Source organism: Eschscholzia californica, unplaced genomic scaffold, assembly GCF_041429995.1.
Source record: "Eschscholzia californica isolate CP2 unplaced genomic scaffold, dmEscCali1.0.p SCAF_2, whole genome shotgun sequence".
Lineage (NCBI taxonomy): Eukaryota > Viridiplantae > Streptophyta > Magnoliopsida > Ranunculales > Papaveraceae > Eschscholzia > Eschscholzia californica.
This window is the reverse complement of record NW_028238309.1, coordinates 56,709,392-56,732,561: the sequence shown is the minus strand read 5'-3', so window position 1 is coordinate 56,732,561 and position 23,170 is coordinate 56,709,392. Positions and strand designations below refer to the sequence as shown.

General features: G+C 36.7%; 2 protein-coding genes across 3 annotated transcripts; both read left to right on the top strand.

The window, feature by feature from the left end:
• The first annotated feature begins 1,703 nt into the window (after positions 1-1,703).
• Positions 1,704-13,843, top strand: LOC147559352 (uncharacterized). The gene is made up of 6 exons (XM_086659166.1): positions 1,704-1,839; positions 2,709-2,819; positions 2,988-6,045; positions 6,173-6,278; positions 11,350-13,617; positions 13,732-13,843. Exons 3-5 carry the CDS (start codon positions 3,134-3,136, stop codon positions 13,606-13,608), a joined length of 5,277 nt encoding a protein of 1,758 aa, XP_086515292.1. The 5' UTR covers positions 1,704-1,839; positions 2,709-2,819; positions 2,988-3,133; the 3' UTR covers positions 13,609-13,617; positions 13,732-13,843.
• On the top strand, positions 10,795-20,119 carry LOC147559351 (uncharacterized). 2 transcript variants are annotated; one of them, XM_086661245.1, is made up of 2 exons: positions 10,795-10,871; positions 17,482-20,119. In XM_086661245.1, exon 2 carries the CDS (start codon positions 17,589-17,591, stop codon positions 19,740-19,742), a length of 2,154 nt encoding a protein of 717 aa, XP_086517371.1. In that variant the 5' UTR covers positions 10,795-10,871; positions 17,482-17,588; the 3' UTR covers positions 19,743-20,119. The 2 variants fall into 2 exon arrangements, with proteins under 2 accessions (XP_086517371.1, XP_086517370.1); XM_086661244.1 differs by lacking the exon at positions 10,795-10,871 and adding an exon at positions 16,884-17,055.
• The last annotated feature ends 3,051 nt before the right edge of the window (positions 20,120-23,170 follow it).

The following is a 23,170-nucleotide window of genomic DNA, read 5'->3' as shown; positions in this document are numbered from 1 at the left end:
TAAAATATTCGACTCCTAAAAATCGTTGCAAAATTCTCTAACCATCAGAATTTCTAATTTCTTAAGTACTTTGAAGTTTAGAGTCTTTTTTTTTGAATTGTTCAACGTGTGCCTCGAACCCTTGACCTCTAAGGTGGAAGATTATACCTCTTACCACTCCAACCAAGGGTTGTTGGCAACTTTGAAGTTTAGAGTTATTACTTACTAACAGTGACGAGCCCATAATTTTTTTTTGTGAGAACACATTTTGGTAATAAATAGCAATATCTCCCTATCTTAATTTGGAAGTATTAAACATCTTCTAAATGGGCTTCGTATAAGATACAACTTTAGTCCCGTCCACCACCCTTTGGTGTAACGGATGGACACCCCTCTTAAGACCATGAGGTCGTGGGATCGAGTCTCGGTGGAAGCAGTTGTTATCAAGATTTATCCTATGTAATTTAGGCTATGAATAATGTAATAATTTGTCGGGCTTTAGGCCTCTTCGTTGTCGGGTTTTAGGCTTCTTTCATTCTCAGTTTTAAGTAGGCGGTTATCGTGCTCATTACATCTCCATGATGCATCAATGCCTTGTAACGACTAACGTAGACCGTAGTCGAATTCTCAAAAAAAAAACTTTAGTCCCATAGAGACCGTTATGCCTTAAGCGAAGTTAGCTAAATTTTGTCAAAAATTCATTTGGTTTGTCAAATTTGGAATTCATACGTCAAAATTATATTTGGTTCCTCAAATGATTAATCTGTTCATTGCATATTTGAAAAATGTCCATTTAAGACAAAATCTTTTCTCCAGTGATAAACATAACAAAATTGGAATTAGTTTGCAAGATTTTGATAAAGACTTTTTTCATATGTAGTTCATCATATTATGGTTTGTCTTTAAAGTTATTGATTTAAGAATAGAAAAAGTGAGAATGACTAAATCTGTAACAAAAGATATAAACATAAGACGTTGTGTATTTTTCAATAGACAAATCTTCATCTTATCGATATTTTAAGAATAAATTAATATTAAAACTTAACGACATTAAAACCTAAAACATAAGATTCTCTTTATCTAAGTTTGTAAGGTCATTAAATCTATAATTATATTTTGTTTTTACAGAATCTTTCACATTGTATCTTTTATAGCGCTTCAATTATAATTTCATTGACAAATAATTGAGTTAAAGAATTACTTTAACCAAATGATATTGTAGTCTTCGTTAAAAAGAAAAATTAATTATAGTCCAAATAGATGTCAAATAACTAAAAGAGAATGATATTATAATTTTGTTGATAAATCAGTAACGTAGGTTTAAACTAAGTTCCTAATGGCTCGCGTAACTATGACTATTTATGGAATGTGTCCAAGTCCCGCGAAAAATCTAGAACTGCAACTTCTTTTTGTTGTTGTTGAAATAGAACTGCAATTTAAAATCTGATAAAAAACTTTTTGAGAACTTCTGAAGACTATTTTAGCATATTTATACCGGAGTGTACCTATATATGGTTATTTTCAACGAGTTTGAGAGGTGCAATTGACATAACAATTAACGATCATTCGACAAAAAAGTAGAGTTGGAACTATTCCCCAACATATTTTAAATTTAGGAGTGGCACTCCTTGTCAATGTCAAATAATGTCACAACATTTTGTTAGAAATCTCTTCCACTAAACCATTGCGTTAAAATTGTTGGGGTTGAAAGAGAACAAAATTTTGTTTCTTTTTTAGTTCCCGCTTTCCTTTCCCTCTCTTTTTTTTATTTTTCTCTCTCTCTCTACTCTTATATTTCTTCTATCAGGGAGAGAGACCAGTTTCAATTTCTGATTCTCTCTCTAACCCAGAAGCAAATTTGTAAGTCATTTTCTCTCTCTAAGTTTTCTTCAATACCCATTGATTGTGTTTGTTGGACCCTCATGAATATTAGGTTATTTTTTCTTTTCTTCCAGGTGTCTGTATTTCTTAAGTTCGTAAAAGATCTTATTAGTATGATTTTGAAAATCTATCTCGTTTTAGTTTCAAATCGTTTTCTCAATTTTACTGTTTATTTGTATTAAGGGTTTAAGTTTTATGTTGATATAACCTGATAGGTTACTCTTTTGGTTTTTGATTTCATTTTACTTGCATGGTTTGTTTGGATCACTATTTAAGGCTAATTAGGGTTTTGTGTTTCTTGGTATTGGTTAATATAGGAAATTTTTGTTGAGAAGTAGGTGTTTAAGGTGAAGATTCAATTTTATCTTTATATATTTGTTCTTTTGATTCAAAGTTACTGTTGGAATTCTTTTTTTTCGAAATAAAGTTGTCTTTTTTATATTTTTCATGAAACATTTTCGATCCGTTTATTAGTTCACTTATTTTCTAGAGTGAGCTCCATGAATTTGTGTTTCAGATTCTGAAAATGGGTTTCTTGATTTATTCTGTATTTTGATATATTGTGCTTCATTCACTCTCAAAATAAGATTTCAACAGTTGTTAGATAAGTCTTGTCTCTTAGTTTTAGGTTTCATCGTTTGCCTTCCGTTTTCTCCATGAATATTGTTCATTTGTTCTCTTCATGTGATCAAAGTTCACGACGAACTTTCATGTGATTGGTTTTCTAATAGAATTTTGGGTAGACACAAGGCTGATAGTCAATCTTTTGATTTGGGCAGTATTCTCTGTTTCTTTTGGTTGATTATATTTAGTTTTACAGCCATTTACTTTCATGGTTTTGAAAATAGGTATCTGCGAGGACAAACTTGTTGTGTTTAACCACCTGCATCTTGGGGGGCATTTGGTTGGTGTCCGAGGTCATTTTTGCTACACCAGAAGGCCTGTTCGGAAGGTCAAAGGCGAGCATTGTTCAACTCCATTAAGGCTGTAGTTATTTCTCAGGTAAAAATCTATATCCTATTATAACATGTATCAATGTCTGTGTCCAAATTGTTTTCATTATATGCTTTTGCTTTCTGACTTTATCAAATTTCATAATAAGCTTTTGTCATTTTGGTGATAAATAGGACTATGGCGTGTTGAAATCACTATTTCATCTGCTGCTTTCGGAGGGCAAGGCTCTATTTTAGTTACTTCCACTAGAAAGTTGCATAGTTGACTCACAAATCAGACAAGAAATAAGTATCATTGTCGTTCAAGATTTGTGTCAATTATGGAGTGCAACAAAGAAGAGGCAATTAGAGCCAAGGAAATTGCCGAGAAAAAGATGCAAACACAAGATTTTTCAGTAGCTCGAAGAATAGTTCTTAAAGCCCAAAAACTGTTCCCTAATCTGGAAAATATATTCCAAATGCAAACAGTTTGTGATGTACACTATGCTTCAGAGCAGAAGGTATCAGGGACGGAAATGGACTGGTATGGGATTCTTCAGATTGAGCAAACTGCAGATGAGACAGCCATTAAGAAACAGTACAGGAAGCTTGCTCTTTTACTCCATCCTGACAAAAACAGATTTCCTGGGGCTGAAGCTGCATTCAAACTTTTAGGGGAAGCTCAGAGGATTCTTTTGGATCCTGTAAAACGGAAAATGCATGATATGAGACGTAATGCTCCACAAAAAGCTACTTTACCAAAGCAATCTCAGCCGCAGTCAAATGGGAATAATGCCAGGAAACCAGAGGTGCCTGCCAATAATGTGATGAATCCTCATCAGCAAAAACAGCAACAAACAACCCAACCAGAGGTGTCTAATAGCCAACAGACGTTTTGGACTACTTGCTATTTTTGTGATTATAAGTATGAATATTACAGACGCGCTGTTAACAAAGCTCTTCAATGTCAAAACTGCTTGAAAACATTTGTTGCGTATGATTTATATGCGCAAGGAGTGCCTCAAGGACCTAAGAAGCAGTCAAGTGTGCCAAAGAAAAAAGGCCCGGCTCCTGATGGTCCGAAGAAAGGTTCAGAAAGTACAGTTAGGAACTCTCCCTCCAATTCAGGACTAAGGGGAAATCATGAAAAAGTAGCAGAACCATTCACAAACATGGGAGGAACATCTAATGCTGGTGTGGATTCTCAATCTAAAGGAAAAGAAGAAATCAATCATCCGATGGACGAGGGACAGGGAAAAAAAGAGATGAATATGGATACTAAACCCTCGGGAAACAGGAAAAGGAATTTGGAGGAGTCTGGTGAGAGTTGTGACACTGGAAGGAACCGAGACACTGATGGTGATAGTTTCGCAGGAGTCTCCAGTGGGGATAATCCTCGGAGATCATCACGGCGTAAGCAAGCAGATGGTTATAATGAAGCCCCAAGTGATAAACAAGACATTGTTGGCTCCTCAAAAAGGGCAAAGCAGAATGGGCCACTCGATACCACAAAAGAACACAGTGGAGAATTTATGAAAGGAGATTCTAGTAGAATTAACAAGCCATTTGATTTTGATGAAGATAAGGCGGAGAAAGAGAAAACAGGTACACCTCTTAAAGAAGGCTTACAAAATGGAAAAGACAAATACGAGGAATGTACGAAAATGGCCGACGAATCTAATAACGGACTCAAAACCAAACCAGTTCCAGGTACACTTGAAGTACCTGATCCAGATTTCTATGACTTTGACAGGGATAAGAAGATAGAATGTTTTGGTGTGGATCAGATGTGGGCTTGTTATGATGATGTAGATGGCATGCCTAGATTCTACGCTAAGATCAGAAAAGTCAATTCATGTAGTTTCAGAGTACGGATCACTTGGTTGGAGCCTTATTCAGATGACAGAGATGGGATCAAGTGGATAAATCAACAGTTACCTGTCGGCTGTGGTAATTACATATATGAGAAATCTGAAGACACTGAAGATATTGGTATGTTCTCCCATAGAGTTGACTGGGAGAAAGGGCCTAGAGGGTTGCACAAGATATACCCCAGAATAGGTGAAACTTGGGCAGTGTTTAAAAACTGGGATATTAATTGGAGCTCTGACCCAAATACTCATAGAAAGTATGAGTATGAATTTGTTGAAGTACTGTCAGATTATAACCAAGAATCAGGGATTAGAGTTGCATATTTGGTTAAGGTCAAAGGTTTTGTAAGCCTTTTCAAGCCAAACAATAGATTTACTTCCTTTATGATACCACCAAGTGGAATGCTAAGATTTGCGCATAGGGTTCCTTCGTTTAGAACGACTGGTACTGAAAGGGAAGATGTTCCGCAAGGATATTTTGAACTTGATCCTGCTTCCTTGCCTAGTAACATCGAGGACATTCCCGTGACCGTAGATGTGAAAGAGAATGTTCAAAGTATCGATACTAACAATGAAGAAATTTCTGGAATTCCAATGGAGAAGATTTTCAGTTGTTCAGATCAGGTGAAAAATCATTACGATTCAGTTGCTAACGGAAATGGTGTACTAAGAAACCCCTCTTCACCATCAAATTTGGTCTCCGCCGGACTTCTGGAGGCAGTATTTCACAACTTCGAGGATGATAAGTCTCGTGAGAAATTTCAGACTGGTCAGATATGGGCATTATATTGTGACTTGGATGCCTTCCCGAAATTTTATGCTGAGATAAAGAAAGTTGAACTATTTCCAGATTTCAAAGTGAAAGTCAGATGGCTTGAATCCAAAGCTTTACCCAAAGGCACGATCAAGTGGCTCGACAAGGAAATGCCGATATGCTCTGGGACTTTCATGTACGGTGAAGACAATGAATTCAGTGATACTGCTGTTTTCTCTCATGTATCAAGAGGAGTAACGACTAAACAGAAAAACACGTTCGATATCTACCCAAGGAAAGGGGAGGTGTGGGCATTATATAAGAACTTTAATCCTGAATTGTCATCTTCTGACCTGGGTAACTGTGAGTACGACATTGTTGAAGTCTTAGAAGAGAAGGTTCAGTCGATAAACGTTTCAGTATTAAGACAAGTTGCAGGTTATGAGACGGTTTTCAGGAGTGAACGTGAAGCAGGACAGGACGTTACTGTGGAGATTCCAAGGGTAGAATTGCTTAGATTCTCTCATCAAATTCCTGCTTTTAGGCTGATAGATGAAAGAAATGGCAAACTACAAGGTTGTTTGGAGCTAGATCCCAAAGCATTGCCAGTTTATCTGCTTTCTTCTGACTGAACAGATGAGGTTCTAATCTCTACCGACAAACTTGTTATTTTTCAAAGATGAATAAACTTCTTTATTTACTGCCATTTTGTCCCTGATAATTCTGATGCCCATTCAAACTTGTCCTCCTTTCAGAAAGAGGAAGCTCAGCTATGGCGTCATCGAAGAATATCTCTATTCTGCCCAGGTCCCGAAACACAGAAATATTGAGGCAATTTTGTGGGCTCATTTTCAGATATGGGTATGGAAGATTATACTGTTGTTTCTTTTTTGATATACCTGTTTCTGTACCCTAGTCGACGAGTCAGTAGAAATATTTTCAATCTAGTCGAGGCTAGATTGGTACTCATTTCTATCATAGTCTAATTTATAATCGTAGTTTTTGTTTATTCGTGGATCAAGTATATGATGAAATCATCTTGGGAGGTATACTAAGTTATGTTTCAGCAGATGTAGTTTGTTGTATTTCCAGAATTAATACTTCAATTCAGTTTTACATTCAAAACCCTTTTTAGCTTCATCATAGTATCCAAATATGAAATCTAATAATTTTTGTGTCCATCAATGCAGATTTAGACCAAAATAAAAACAAACACAACCCATGATAATTTCGTTGCTCTCGTGCCCTCTCCACTATTTCTTCTCTATGCCGGCAAAAGTTACTAGCAAAGTTCTATAGCCAACAGCCTTTTAAAAAAAAATTCAGACCACCACAGCGTTTGACCACAATCACCATTTCTCTCTCCTTTCTCTAAAATTTTCACTCTCTCTACCCTCTTTATACCGGAGAAGGAAGGATTTCCTTGGACGACACCACCTTCCCTCCCTCTCTCGCATATATTCTCCCTCCTGTTTTCCTCCCTTTTTCTCCTCCTCTCTCTTCGAAGCGTTTTTTTTACATTTAGTCATATTTATTTAAGTTAATTCTTATTTGGCCCCTTATTTTGTGACCAGCTTCTTTTATGGCCCCTTTTTTGAAGTAAATGTCCTTTCTATATTTATTTTTTCAAAATAAAATAAAAAAGAAAACTTCAATTCCACCTTATTTCCCTCTCCCCCGCACATCTCTCCATGTCACCTCTCTCTCTCCAAATCACCTCTCTTCTCCGACGAATGTCGCCCCGGCGACCTTCGTCGGAGAAGAGAAGTGAGTTGGAGAAAGGGAGAAAAGTGAGTTGGAGAAAGAGAGAGAAGTGAGCTGGAGAGAGAGAGGTGAGTTGTAGAGAGAGAGAGAGAGGTGAGTTGGAGAGAGAGAGGTGAGTTGGAGAGAGATAGGTGAGTTGGAGAGAGAGAGGTGAGTTGGAGAGATATGTGTGGGGGAGAGGGAAATGAGGTGGAATTGATGTTTTCTTTTTTATTTTATTTTGAAAAAATAAATATGGAAAGGGCAGTTATGGCATTTACATGAAATAGAGAGCCAAATTTGAATTTACAGAAAATAGGGGGCCATAAAGGAAGCTGGTCACAAAGTAGGGGGGCAAATAGGAATTAACTCTATTTATTTAACCCATGTGGTCGACATATGTTGTCTACTAAACTATAGTCTGTCTTCAACATCCTGACATTTTTTTAACACATTTACGATTGTCTTGAACCCTTGTTAAGTCTTTGGAGGGGCAGTACGATCTAGTATCTGGCTTCAAATTATACAAGATTTGGGGGACCCAACGCTCAAGATATCTTCATTTTTATAGAAGAATTTTTCTATGATCTATCTGGGTCACAGGGTTCGTGTCTTCAAAATCTGTTTCTATCTTCATTTTGTATAGAAGAATTTTGCTACGTTGAAAGTACCTTGATGGTGTGTTTGGTTGCCCAAAAGTGGGATTTAGTAGGAAGGGAGATTTTATAGGGCCCCCTCATTTTTGTTAAAAGGCCTCCCCTCAGTGATAATTTAGCAAGTAAAATGGTTCATAGGGAGGCCTTTTAACAAAATTGGGGAGACCTTATAAAATTTCCCTAGTAGGAATCATGAATCCTTGGTCTATTTGGCTACCAAGAATCCTAGGACTCTTGAATCCTAAGGATTCTTAATTCCAAAATTTATATTGGACCAAAATCCCACCCTACCCCCTGGGATTTGCTAGGATTTTGGATTAATTTATTCAAATTTCAAATTTGAAATCAACAAAAAAATATTTCCTTTAACAAAATAACTATTTTAAAAATATTATTTTTTTCAAAAATCATTATTTTTTCCGATTTTTTTTTTCCCAAAAATCAGCTTTTTCCCCGAAAATCATTTTTTCTCTAAAACATTTTTTTTTCAAAAATCATTTTTTCCCCCGAAAATAAGTTTTTCCTTGAAAATTATTTTTTCCCGAAAAATCATTATTTTTTCTCGAAAATCAGTTTTTCTTCAAATAATTGTTTATCTCCAAAACCCGTTTTTTTCCCAAAATCTGTATTTCCTCGAATGAAACGATATTTGAAGAAACGAGTTTCGAGAATAAGGTTTATTCAATATTTTTTCTAAAGAAGCGTTTAAAAATACTCAAATAATAATAAATCATAGGATTCTTATTAGTTGCCAAACAAATCAAAAAAATATTATTTGGATTCATGAATCCGTGGAATCATGAATTCCAAGGACTCATGAATTCGCGGATTCATGATTCCGTCATCCAAACACACCAGAGTTTATTTAAACATTCGGGAACAAGTCTTTAAAATTTCTCCTCCTTTTTTGTGTTTATCTATTACAGTACTACTCTCATGAAGTCCTAGTAACTTTCTCGTCCCAATGCATCAAATGTAACTCCAAAATTAGAATAGAGTTATTTCCAAAGTGGTCCCTTGATTCATGACCGCTTAGGCCCCTAGTTTATTGAAAGTGTCTGTATGGTTTCATTTGTTTCTTCCGTCCGCAATCATTAACATTAACAGTTCTATATCCATTTTACCCTTATGTGTTTGTACTTCATCACTAATCGATATGGTTAAAATAGGCCCCCCTCCCTTTTCTAATGTTGTAACCAATGATCCATACTCTGAAAAACAATAAAACACACTATTTACTACGATAACTTCGGTTATTCTAATATGAGTCCTACTTATATTTTTTTTTGTTTAAAGAGTCCTAGTTATTACTATGACTAAGTTTTTTTCAAGATCTTAGGATATAGAGTCAAGGAGAGGAATAAATAAACAACTATACTGGTTCTACCATGAAACTAACATAAAATATGTTCACATGAGAGCAAGTTGGACATTCAAATTTTATTTATGACTGTTACGAAATCATAAAACTTTCCTCTCTGAGTAAATTGCCTTATGAGCACCTAGACCATTATCGATATATAGCTAATTAATTAATTTTAGAAAGAGATAGAAAGTTAATTATTTTCTAGAGAAAAAATAGTGAAAAGGAATAAAAGAATCAGATGAAGATTAAAAATGTTGCTGACTACACGTAAAGGCAAACGAGATTAGAAATGTTAATGTTAACGTGTTGTAGACGGAAAAGAAGAAATGTAGGCCACATGGGTATTTTCAGTAGGCCAGTGTTTTGGGGAAATAAACAAAGTTTCTGGGGAATTAAGTTTTGGGTGGAAACAAAATTTTTTTGTTTCCTCCAAACATCACCTTTTTAATTTTTTATATTCTTTCTTCTTCTCCTCTTCCTCAACTAGAACTCTGACGACTTCCACCGGATTCCGGCGGCTTTCACCATTAACGCCGGCGACTCTAATTCCGACCGACTATCACCCTCTCTCTCTCTCTCTCTTCTCTCTCTCTCTCTCTTCTCTCTCTCTTCTGCCTCTCTCTCTCTCTTCTGTCTCTCTCTCTCTCTCTCTAATATTTCTTCGTTTGATTTGATTAAAGTTCATAATCAGAGAAGATTCAAGAGATCTTTGATTCTCCGGGAAGTAAAACTCAGTAAGTTAACTTATCTCTATTTTAATTCTTATTATCAGTTTTTCTCACTAGAATACAGGAGTATAATGGAGCCTAGTAGTAGCTTCTCAATTTAGGGTTTTGATTCGAAGGCAATTCATAGGGAGGATTAACTCATTCTTTGTTCAATTTCTCAAGGGATGGAGGCTTATACGAAATGGGTTTGAACGAACAAGGATTGTGTTCTTTATGTCCAGTTACTTCTACTACTGGTTATCATCTAATTATTCTTTTTGGCTTATGTAATTATTCAGTAAAGTATAATTAATCAATTGATTGAAAAAGGATCAGATAAGTTTATTTGATTGTTTCAATTTTAATGTGCAGGGATTGACATGGCTTCTCCCAAAACGTTTCTCTGCCTCTGAAATAGGACCATTCCCGCCGGAATTTAGAGAGAGAAAGGAGAGAAGAGAGAGAAACAAAAGAGAAAGAGAGGCAGTAGATAGAGAGAGGAGAGAGAGAGAGAGAGAGAGATAGGAGAGAAACAAAAGATGATGAAGTCGCCGGCCGTCGCCGACAACATCCGACCGACGACTTTCTGCCGGCAACTTTTAAGGTGCGTTTGGTTTGCGTTTTTTGGGTTTTGCACTGCCTTCCCCGGAAACTTTTCTGCTTTCCCCAAAGCGACGGCCTTTTAGTAAACTAGGGGGCCAAAGAGAAATCCGGTTATAAACTAGGAGGTCATTTAGGAAATAACCCATTAGAAATAAAATAGTGACTTTCGAGTATATGAAGATCAAACTGAGGGAGCTATATCTAATTATACACTCTTAATAGTTCCCCGCACTTTTTTCGTAATAAAACCTTCTTTGATGGTTTAGCTTTCCAATCTATCTCTCTGATCAATCTCTCTCCCACTTCAAGTCTCATTGTTCTCTTCGCCCCTCCCCCCCCCTCTCTCTCTCTAGAGAAGAGAAAGGAATGGCACACCCAAGTAATCTCTCTTTCTCTCTCTTAGGTTTCCTGTTTTCTTTGATCTGCATGTACTGTTACTCTTCTTTTTTACCTATTTAAAAAAGAAATCTAAGCATGTTTAAATGTCTAGGTCTTAAAATTGTGTAAAAGATGGTATTTGGTTTTAAGCATTTCCATTTTGTTCATCTTTTTCTCTAGTTTAGTAACAAAAAAAAAAAAAAAAAAATCTAGTTTTGGTTATTTTTCATAATGCATTCTAGTAGGATTTTGGTACTACCTTTCATGGGTTAGCTTTCTCTTCTTAGATATGAAAATTTGGGTTTGAGTTGGTTTTGTCAAATTAGGGTTTCTGTTTTGATTCTTGTTTGATTTGATAATTTGTGGGTCAATTATAGAAGTTCATGTTTGTGCATTTCAGGAGAGTATTTGTAGATACACCTACTGGCATTATCCTCATAAATCACCTATAGTCAAAAGGGTCTACTTATGAAATATAAAGCTTCCCACAAAATTACTTCATTGATCTTGTGAATACTGGTAATAAAATCATGAATTCTCATCAACGTAAACAACAAGAACAGACTCAGCTAGGGTTTTCGAGTGAGCAAAAGACTTTTTGGACTGCATGCCCTTCTTGTAATAGCGGACAGACGTTTTGGACTACTTGCTATTTTTGTGATTATAAGTATGAAAATTACAGAAGCGCTGTTAACAAAGCTCTTCAATGTCAAAGCTGCTCGAAAACATTTGTTGCATATGATGGTGATAGTTTCGCAGGAGTCTCCAGTGGGGATAATCCTCGGAGATCATCACGGCGGAAGCAAGCGGTTGGTTACAATGAAGCCCCAAGTGATAAACAAGACATTGTTGGCTCCTCAAAAAGGGCAAAGCAGAATGGGCCACTCGATACCACAAAAGAATATGGTGGAGAATTTATGAAAGGAGATGCTAGTAGAACTAACAAGCCATTTGATTTTGATGAAGATAAGGTGGAGAAAGAGAAAACAGGTACACCTCTTAAAGAAGGCTTACAAAATGGAAAAGACAAATACGAGGAATGTACGAAAATGGCCGACGAATCTAATAACGGACTCAAAACCAAACCAGTTCCAGGTACACTTGAAGTACCTGATCCAGATTTCTATGACTTTGACAGGGATAAGAAGGAAGAATGTTTTGGTGTGGATCAGATGTGGGCTATTTATGATGGTGTAGATGGCATGCCTAGATTCTATGCTAAGATCAGAAAAGTCAGTTCCGGTAGTTTCAGAGTACGGATCACTTGGTTGGAGCCTTATTCAGATGACAGAGATGGGATCAAGTGGATAAATCAACAGTTACCTGTCGGCTGTGGTAATTACATATATGAGAAATCTGAAGACACTGAAGATATTGGTATGTTCTCTCATAGAGTTGACTGGGAGAAAGGGCCTAGAGGGTTGCACAAGATATACCCCAGAATAGGTGAAACTTGGGCAGTGTTTAAAAACTGGGATATTAATTGGAGCTCTGACCCAAATACTCATAGAAAGTATGAGTATGAATTTGTTGAAGTACTGTCAGATTATAACCAAGAATCAGGGATTAGAGTTGCATATTTGGTTAAGGTCAAAGGTTTTGTGAGCCTTTTCAAGCCAAACAATAGATTTACTTCCTTTATGATACCACCAAGTGGAATGCTAAGATTTGCGCATAGGGTTCCTTCATTTAGAACGACTGGTACTGAAAGGGAAGATGTTCCGCAAGGATATTTCGAACTCGATCCTGCTTCCTTGCCTAGTAACATGGAGGATATTCCCGTCACCATAGATGTGAAAGAGAATGTTCAAAGTATTGATACTTCTAAATCTTCAGCAACCCATTCACTGAAGACTAGAGAAATCACTGACGAAACAATTACCGTAAATGGAGGATGTGAGAATGTGTCTAGAAAGCATAACAATGAAGAAATTTCTGGAAATCCGATGGAGAAGATTTTCAGTTGTTCAGATCAGGTGAAAAGTCATTACGATTCATTTGGTAACGGAAATGGTTTACCAAAACACCCCTCTTCACCATCCAATTTGGTCTCCACTGGACTTCTAGAGGCAGTATTTCACAACTTCGAGGATGATAAGTCTCGTGAGAAATTTCAGACTGGTCAGATATGGGCATTATATTGTGACTTGGATGCCTTCCCGAAGTTTTATGCTGAGATAAAGAAAGTTGAACTATTTCCAGATTTCAAAGTGAAAATCAGATGGCTTGAATCCAAAGCTTTACCCAAAGGCACGATCAAGTGGCTCGACAAGGAAATGCCGATATGCTCTGGGACTTTCATGTACGGTGAAGACAATGAATTCAGTGATACTGATGTTTTCTCTCATCTATCAAGAGGAGTAACGACTAAACAGAAAAACACGTTCGATATCTACCCAAGGAAAAGGGAGGTGTGGGCATTATATAAGAACTTTAATCCTGAATTGTCATCTTCTGACCTGGGTAACTGTGAGTATGACATTGTTGAAGTCTTAGAAGAGAAGGTTCAGTCGATAAATGTTTCGGTATTAAAACAAGTTGCAGGTTGTGAGACAGTTTTCAGGAGTGAACGTGAAGCAGGACAGGACGTTACTATGGAGATTCTAAGGGTAGAATTGCTTAGATTCTCTCATCAAATTCCTGCTTTTAGGCTGATAGATGAAAGAAATGGCAAACTACAAGGTTGTTTGGAGCTAGATCCCAAAGCATTGCCAGTTTATCTGCTTTCTTCTGACTAAACAGACGAGGTTCTTATCTCTACCGACAAACTTGTTATTTTTCAAAGATGAACAAACTTTTTTGTTTACTGCCATTTTGTCCCTGATAATTCTGATGCCCATTCAAACTTGTCTTCCTTTCAGAAAGAGGAAGCTCAGCTATGGCGTCATCGAAGAATATCTCTATTCTACCCAGGTCCCGAAACACAGAAATATTGAGGCAATTTTGTGGGCTCATTTTCAGATATGGGTATGGAAGATTATTCTGTTGTTTCTTTTTTGATATACCTGTTTCTGTAACTAGTCGACGAGTCAGTAGAAATATTTTCAATCTAGTCGACGAGGCTAGATTGGTAGTCATTTCTATCATAGTCTAATTTATAATCTTAGTTTTTGTTTATTGGTGGATCAAGTATATGATGAAATCATCTTGGGAAGTATACTAAGTTATGTTTCAGCAGATGTAGTTTGTTGTATTTCCAGAATTAATACTTAATTCAGTTTTATATTCAAAACCCTTTTTAGCTTCATCATAGTATCCACATATGAAATCTAATAATTTTTGTGTCCATCAATGCAGATTTAGACCAAAATAAAAACAAACACAACCCATGGTGATTTTGTTGCTCCCGTGCCCTCACCACTATTTCTTCTCTATGCCGGCAAAAGTTACTAGCAAAGTTCTATTGCCAAGGGCCTTTTAAAAAAAATCAGACCACCACCACGTCTCACCACAATCACCATTTCCCTCTCCTTCTCCCCCTCTCTAAATTTTTCATTCTCTCTATCCTCTTTATACCGGAGAAGGAAGGATTTCCTTCGACGACACCACCTTCGTTTGAGATGAAAGGGCGAGGGGTTTTAGGCGAATCTTTCATGGAGGGTGTCAGGCGAAACCTTCCTCGAGGGTTTTGTGGCCGGCCAACTGGAACAAAGAGAGGATAGGAAAAATGATAGGAAAAAGTGAAAACTTTAGAGAAACAAAAGTTTTTGAAGGGTCACTGGCGCAGTCTATAGACGACTTTTGTCAACGTGAAGAAAAGATCTGGTGGTCCAGGTTTGTAGGGAACAATTTTTTTTTTTTTTTTTATCTAAATTGTGTACCCACAATTTGTTTGTTTCCCCCAAAGCCGCAGCCCATTCTAGATACACAAAAAGTGTTATTTACGCTCACATTGTCCCTGATTTGGTCAACTTGACTAAGACAAAGTCAAATTTATTTGCACATACTAACCACCTCCTTCTTTCCTATTTTCGCCGACCACCTCACAGACCACCACCAAAGTCAAGCTCTCTCTCCCTCTCTCGCATATATTCTCCCTCCTGCTTTCCTCCCTTTTTCTCCTCCTCTCTCTTCGAAGCGTTTTTTTTACATTTAGTCATAGTTATCTCACCTATGTGGTCGACATATGTTGTCTACTAAACTATAGTTTGTTTTCAACAGATTGATATTTGTTTGAACACATTTCAGATTGTCTTGAACCCTTATTAAGTCTTTGGAGGGGCAGAATGATCTAGTATCTGGCTCCAAATTATACAAGATTTGGGGGACCCAACGCTAATTTTTTTTTTTCATTTTTTCTAGTTTTCTATGATCTATCTGGGTGGGTCTCAGGGGTTGTGCTCAAAATCTGTTTCTATTTTCATTTTGTATAATCTCATCAAAAAAAAAAAAATTCATTTTGTATAGAAGAATTTTGCTACGTTGAAAGTACCTTGAGTTTATTTAAAATTTGGGAAAAAGTCTTCAAAATTTCCACTCCTGTGCTTATCTATTACAGTACTACTCTCGTGAAGTCCTAGTAACTTTCTGGTCCTGCTGCATCAAATGTAACTCCAAAATTAGAATAGGGTTATTTCCAAAATGGTCTCTTGATTCATGACTGCTTAGGCCTCTAGTTTATTGAAAGTGTCTATATGGTTTCATTTGTTTTTCCGGTCCACAATCGTTAACGTTAACATTTCTATATCCATTTTACCCTTATGTGTTTTTACTTCATTACTAATTCATATGGTCAAAATACCCCCCCTCCCCCTCTTTCTAATGTTGTAACCAATGACCCATACTCGTATTAGGATATACAGTTAAGAAGAGGAATAAATAAACAACTATATTGATTCTACCATGAAACTAATATAAACTATGTTAACATGAGAGCGGGTTTGACATTCAAATTTTATTTATGACGGTTACGAAATCATAAACTTTCCTCTCAAGTAAATTCTTATGAGCACCTAGACCATTATCGATATATAACTAATTAATTAATTTTAGAAAGAGATAGAAAGTTAATTAATTTCGAGAGAAAAAATAGTGAAAAGGAAGAAAAGAATCAGATGAAGATTAAAAATGTTGCTGACTACACGTAAAGGCAAATGAGATTAGAAATGTTAATGTTAAGGGTTATTTCCCTAATGGCCCCCTACTTTGTGACCAGCTTCCTGCCTAGCCCCCTACTTTACGAGAAATGCCCATATGGCCCCCTCCCGTTATAACACCTTTACTCTCTCTCTTCCATTTCTTTTCTCTCTCCTCCAACATGTTTTCTCTCTCTGCCACCTCGTTAAAACCTGCCAACTCATCATCTTCTCCGGGAAGGTCGCCGGCCGACCAATTTCCGGCCGGCGACCTTTAAACTTAAAAAAAAAAAAAAATTTTTTTTTTCACCTCCCTCCCTCTCTCTAAACTCCGGCGAAGGGGGTTACCATGATGGTCTGTTCCGGCAGACCTTAAAGGTCCTCCGGTGAAGGGGGTTACCCTTCGCCGGAGTTTAGAGAGAGAGAGGGAGGTGAAATTTTTTTTTTTTTTTTTTTTTAGAGAGAGAGAGGAGAGATGAATTTTTTTTTTTTAGGTTTAAAGGTCGCCGACCGGAAATTGGTCGGCCGACGACCTTCCCGGAGAAGATGATGAGTTGACAGGTTTTAACGAGGTGGCAGAGAGAGAGAAAACATGTTGGAGGAGAGAGAAAAGAAATGGAAGAGAGAGAGTAACGGTGTTATAACGGGAGGGGGCCATATGGGCATTTCTTGTAAAGTAGGGGGCTAGGCAGGAAGCTGGTCACAAAGTAGGGGGCGATTAGGGAAATAACCCTAATGTTAACTAGTTGTAGACGGAAAAGAAGAAATGTAGGCCACATGGGTATTTTCAGTAAGCTATGGGGCCAGAGAGAAATCCGGTTATAAACTAGGGGGTCATTTAGGAAATAACCCATTAGAAATTAAATAGTGACTTTCCAGTATATGAAGATCAAACTGAGGGAGCTATCTCTAATTATACACTCATAATAGTTCCGCGCACTTTTTTCGTAATAAAACCTTCTTTAATTGTTGAACTTTCCAATCTATCTCTCTGATCACTCTCTCTCTCTCTCTCTCTCTCTCTCTCTCTCTCTCTCTCTCTCTCTTCAAGTCTCATTGTTCTCTTCGCCCTCTCTCTCTCTAGAGAAGAGAAAGGAATGGCACACCCAAGTAATCTCTCTCTCTCTCTCTCTCTCTCTCTCTATATATATATATATATATCTCTTTCTCTCTCTATATATATCTCTTTCTCTCTCTTAGGTTTCCTGTTTTTTTTGATCTGCATGTAGTGTTACTCTTCTTTTTTACCTCTTTAGAAAAGAATCTAAGCATGTTTATATGTCTAGGTCTTAAAATTGTGTAAAAGATAGTGGTATTTGGTTTTAAGCATTTCCATTTTGTTCATCTTTTTCTCTAGTTTAGTAACAAAAAAAAAAAAAATCTAGTTTTGGTTAGTTTTCATGGGTTACCTTTTGTGTTCTTAGATATGAGATTTGGGTTTAAGTTGGTTTGGTCAAATTAGGTATTCTGTTTTGGTTCTTGTTTGATTTGAAAATTTGTGGGTCAATTATAGAAGATTGTGTTTTTGAATTGCAGGGGAGTATTTGTAAATACACCTACTGGCATTATCCTCAGAAATCACCTACTCAAAAGGGTTTTACTTGAATTATTTCAGTGATCTTGTGAATATTGGTACTAAAATCATGAATTCTCATCAACATAAACAACAAGAACAGACCCAGCTAGGGTTTTCGTGTGAGCGAAAGACTTTTTGGACTGCATGTCCTTCTTGTAATATGAGGTTTTTATATTACATAGAGATAGTTAACAAAGCATTGATCTGTCAAGTTTGCAAGAATACATTTATTGCTTCTGATGTGGGTGTTCAAAAAATGGCATCAATAGCTAAAAAAGAGTCGTTTTTCGAAATTAGAGAGTGCTCAACTCAGAATGATCTTAAAGTAGTCCAAGAAACACTATTAAAACCTACCCGTGTGACTAAAACCAAAGGGAAAGAAGATTTGTTTGTTTGGGAAGTTGATTCTAATGAAGAAAGCTCACCTGTTGAGGGAGTTCTTCAACATAGTAGCTTTAGCAAAGCTACTGAATGTGAGAACAGTGGACTAGAAGCAACTCGAATGGATGATAACCAGGTTAGATTGAGAGGTGTTAATGAATCTGAACCAATTTCCGGGGCGAAACGGACAGAAACTTTGGGGTCTCTTGTTGTTCCCGATGCAGAGTTTCATGACTTTGACTCGGATAGGAAAGAAGATTGCTTTAAAGTTGGTCAGATTTGGGCTATTTATGATGATATAGATGGAATGCCTAGATATTACGCTCGGATCAAACACGTCTATTCACCAGGTTTTAAGGTGCGAATCACTTGGTTGGATTCTTATTTGGGTGGCCAGTTTGAGAAGGAGTGGATTAGGAAGAGATTGCCCGTTGCTTGTGGTAAATTCAGAAATGAGAAGACTTTAGATACTAATAATATTGCCATGTTCTCTCATAAGCTTGACTTCGAAAAAGTCAAGAGTAGAGGTCCGTACATGATATATCCGAGGAAAGGTGAAACTTGGGCCATCTTCAAGGATTGGGATATTAGCTGGAGCTCTTATCCAGATAATAACCGCAACTACGAGTATGAATTTGTAGAGGTTCAATCAGATTACACAAAGGAATCAGGCGTTAGTGTTGTATATCTTGCTAAGGTCGAAGGGTTTTTGAGCCTTTTCAAACCAATAAGCGATGGAAATAGTTTCTTTCGAATACCACCGAATGAACTTCTAAGATTTGCACATAGGGTTCCTTCAATCAGAATGACTGGAACAGAACGAGAATCTGTCCCGGAGGGATCTTTCGAACTTGATCCTGCTTGCCTTCCTCGTAATCTGAAAGAGACATCCAATCACATTGGTATGAAAGTGAATTCTGAAACAATTGGCGCTTCTAATTCTCTAAAAGACAAGAATTTCCATAAGCGAAAGAAGCGAAATCCTGAAGAGAATAATACTATGATGGAAGGACGAAAGTTAAGAAATAGAAATCGTCTTCAAAAGTCTGCAGATGGTCTGAGTGAGAAGCGGGTCGAAGGAAGTACTGACTACACCAACATTGGAATTGAAAATACACTTTCGCTTCCGATTGCTGTTAAGGAGATGGGAATTGGAAGTCCCGAGGCAGTATTTTACAACTTCTATGACGACAAATCAGATGATAAGTTTCGGCCTGGACAAATTTGGGCTTTGTACTGCGAGTTGGATGATTTTCCAAAGTATTATGCGAAGATAGAGAAAGTTAAATTACGCCCAAATCTTAAATTGTATATAAAATGGCTTGAATCCTGCGATCCACTGAAAGGCATAATTTCGTGGCTTGACAGAAACATCCCCATATGCTGTGGGACGTTTAAGGTGGCAAGTGGTAAAGGTGAGATCTTGCATGATTCCGCTTCTCTCTCTCATCAGGTAAGAGGAGTGTCAACTGATAAAAACATGTATAAAATCTACCCAAGAGAAGGGGAGGTGTGGGCATTACACGAGAACTTCAACTCTAACCTGAAAAGTTCTGATCTACGAATTTGTGAGTACAAGATGGTTGAAGTTCTAAAGGTGTACCATGATAATTGGATAATAGTTTTGTGTTTGCAACAACTTACTTGTTTTAAAACTGTTTTCAAGGCTAAAAGAGAATCCGGACATGATTCATATATCGCTATTCCATGGATTGAACTGTTCAGATTCTCGCATCAGGTTCCTGCTTTTCGGCTGACAGGAGCAAATCATGGAAGCTTACGTGGTTGTTGGGAGCTCGATCCAAAATCAACACCACTCTGTTTAGTTTCTTCGAATTGAAGTAGTGGGTGCTGCAAGTTCTTTCCTATCGAACATACTCTTTACAGGTAGAACCCTTGATGTTTCTACTCTTTTCTTGTATCTGGTATCTGCATAACTTAAGTCGAAATGCATTGTATATGTTTTAAATCCTCGGTTGCTTTAGAGGATCAATACCGTATTGGGCAACTTAATGTATGCATTTTTCTTTTCCCTTCCTGTCAGGGCAGGGAAGTATAACCACAACATAGATTAGTCCTTTTGCTATATAAATAGTTGAATGCATATATGTGCATGATTTGTACCTAATGGTTGTACGGAACGCATTCCTTTTAATGCAAACTCGGTATCATCTATTGTGAAGTTATATTCAGTGTAATTGCATAAGTGTTATTAAATTTTATCTTGTGGATTTGTTATAGCCATTATCTTCTTTATCGGTTAGCCTACAGATATATACTCAGAGAATCTTAACAACTTACTAGTAAGAAAAATGACATATGGTTGATATTGGTAATGAACCATATTCATAAGGGCTGAAAAATCGATTATCCATATAACAATTGAATATCAGAAAATTCCCCAAAAAAAAGTGAAGTAGAAGAAAAAGACCTTGTAGAAAATCTTTTTTTAGCCTAACTCTTGTTTGAGTTGATATAATATGTGGTTTTAGAGAAAAATGTATTTACATTTGTCTAGAGAAAAATGTCTTTTCTTAACATCCTCCTCTAGGTTTGACAGAATTTGGCTGGTCTTGTGCTTCTCCTCAGGCCAGTTCTAGCTCGATAAAGTATAAGAATTAGGTTTTGTATGAGAATAAGATTTCAATGGTGGTCTTCGAAAAAAAAAAATGAGACATTTTGTAAAAATAAGAATTTTTAAAAGGGAGGAGAGATGAGGCGGAGGAGAGGAGTGATGAATGGAGAGAATGAGGGATGAGGCAGATTTAATGTCTTAGAATTAGTTCTACTCTGACCCCTAAAAGTATTTTTGGAAAAAAAAATGAAGGAAAAAAAATGAAACTTTTTGGCTTTTTGGAGGCAAATTGAACTACCACACTTGTGGGGGTCAAGACAGTGACTCAGTCTAAGCCAATCTTTTTTGGGAGATCTTATAGGGCTTCCTCATTTTTGTTAAAAGGCCTCCCGCAGTGATAATTTAGCAAGTAAAATGATTTATGGGGAGGCCTTTTAACAAAATTGAGGAGGCCTTATAAAACTTCTCATCTTTGTTTGGGTTAGAACAAAAATCAGATTCAATTCTAATGTCTTGTGAAGACATAAACATTTTTGCTGACGCCCACCCGCCTATGTTGTCCTCAATTCACATTGGTTATTGTGGGGACAAAACTCACAAATATGGACTAAAGCTGGCAGAGAGCAACTCTAATCCGGTTGACTCTTAAAATGAGTCCATCGAAGCCCTGGAGCACATCCAACAGCCAGAAATGGGTTCAACCCCTATAAATAAGGGGTCGAACCCCAACCACTCACATTCTCAATTCTGTCTAAATTTATTTCTCATTCTTTCTTAATTTCTTTTTGTCTCTCCGATAATTTTCTCATTCTCTCATTTTATCTATCTGTTCATATAATGGACCCCCGAGACGTTCAACAAATTTTCGATGAAAGGTTTATGAAATTGATGTCTCCTAATTTTCTGTCTGTTGAAATAGGGAAAGATGATACCGAGAAAACATCACCACACATTCTTTCAACATTTGATGAAATTTTTGATGATTCTCATGCACAAGATGATACGACTACAACCAAAAAAGCTCCAAGAATACTGTATGCACAAGATGAAGATTATTTACTTGTTAATTATTTTCTCAAACTCACATATGATGATGCAGCGACGAAAAGAAATAAAAAATATAAAGTATTTTGAGAAAAAATATCCGATGAATGTAATGCAGAGGAGGGCCCAGAGCGTACGTTAAGGAGTTGTAAATCTCGTTTTAGTGAGATAAACTTTGAACGTCAAAACTATATTTCTATTTTGAGGCTAGTAAATAAAGTAAGAAGAAGTGGGGGAAACGATTATGATCGGATAATTGTTCAAGTGTTTAATCCCTTTCTTTCTATTTCTTTTACGTCATAATATAAACTTATAAGTTTTATTCTTTCAGTTTGAAATAACATTTCAGAGGTTTTGGAAAAATGATAAGGAAAAAATTTTTAGGTTCGAACATGCTTACAAAATTTTGATGACACACAACAAGTCGATGTCAGAAATGTCAAGTGAGACAAGCACGGCAAAAGAGATTCTAGTTTCAATTCAAAAAAATTTAAAGTATTAATTGTGTTGGTAGAAAAAGTGGAAAATTATAAATCTGAAAAAAAGGTTCACGCACGCGTGTCGCACGTGCTAAGATTACATACGTTTTTCTCACACAACAAAAAAAAAAATAACCACCCACTTGTTTGGCACAAACACAAATTTTAGACCTAAACCCCTCTTGAGTTGGAGTTGATTTTTTTAAGCTGGGCTCCGTGATTTAATTTTGGATAGAAAAAGTGATTTTTTAGGCCTAACCCCATCTTCGGATGGAGTTGCTCTGGTAACTAACTTCACAAAATTTGCATAAAATATAATAATTATCTTTGTCTAAAACTCAGTCTTTTTCAGATACTTTAAACTCTTTCTTCCCTCATTCTGTTTCCGACTCATTTGACTCTTTGTTCCACATCAATTTTTTTTTTTTTTCATACTTTTACCTCTCCCTCTTTCTTCCTCATCATTTTGCCACAAAATTATGTGCATAATGAATCTTAGTATGAAAGATAATTTACATCGTGAATCGTGATGAAATACAAGATAAAGTAGAAATAAAAAAGAGGCAAAACTACAAAATAAGAGAAAACAAAAGATAGAGAATTAGTTATGATCTTCTTTGCTCCTCTTTCCTTCTCTAGAATGCTTCTTCATTGATCTTCTTTTTCTATCTCTAAAATGCTGCTTTGATCTTCTTTATCTCTCTAGAATACTTCTCTGATCTTCTTTGTCTCTCTAGAATACTCTCGCTCACTCTAGGGTCTTCTCTTTTTCTCTCTCAAACTCAAAAAAAATCAGAAGTACAATCGAGATTTTGACTCAAAACAGCTTTATATACGGCTTCTAACCTAACCCTAAATTTGATGGTGAGCCTAACTCTGAATTTGACGGGGAAGGGCACTCTAAAAGTTAAGAGGGGAGATGAAAAATCGGGCGAGCCGTCGGGCTGAAGTTGTGGGCTTATATTTCTGTCAGGTTTTTCGGGATGGACATCGGGTGAAGGGCTTTGCACGTGTCTCGTCCACTAGAGCCCACTTTTACGGGTCTGGTGAGCACATTACTCCCTACATTTGTCTTTGAGGCACCTTTTAATACTTGTGGGGCACGTTCAACTGTTCCCTCGCCAAAAATATGCAACACGAGCAATTTGTCAGATAGGACAATTGATGAAG

Coding starts and splice junctions, on each gene's coding strand:
- LOC147559351 (XM_086661245.1), top strand. CDS start 17,589: ATGAATTCTCATCAACATAAACAACAAGAACAGACCCAGCTAGGGTTT.
- LOC147559352 (XM_086659166.1), top strand. CDS start 3,134: ATGGAGTGCAACAAAGAAGAGGCAATTAGAGCCAAGGAAATTGCCGAG. Junction 6,046..6,172: donor GTTTATCTGCTTTCTTCTGA/CTGAACAGATGA, acceptor TCCTCCTTTCAG/AAAGAGGAAGCTCAGCTATG. Junction 6,279..11,349: donor GGGCTCATTTTCAGATATGG/GTATGGAAGATT, acceptor TATGAAATATAA/AGCTTCCCACAAAATTACTT.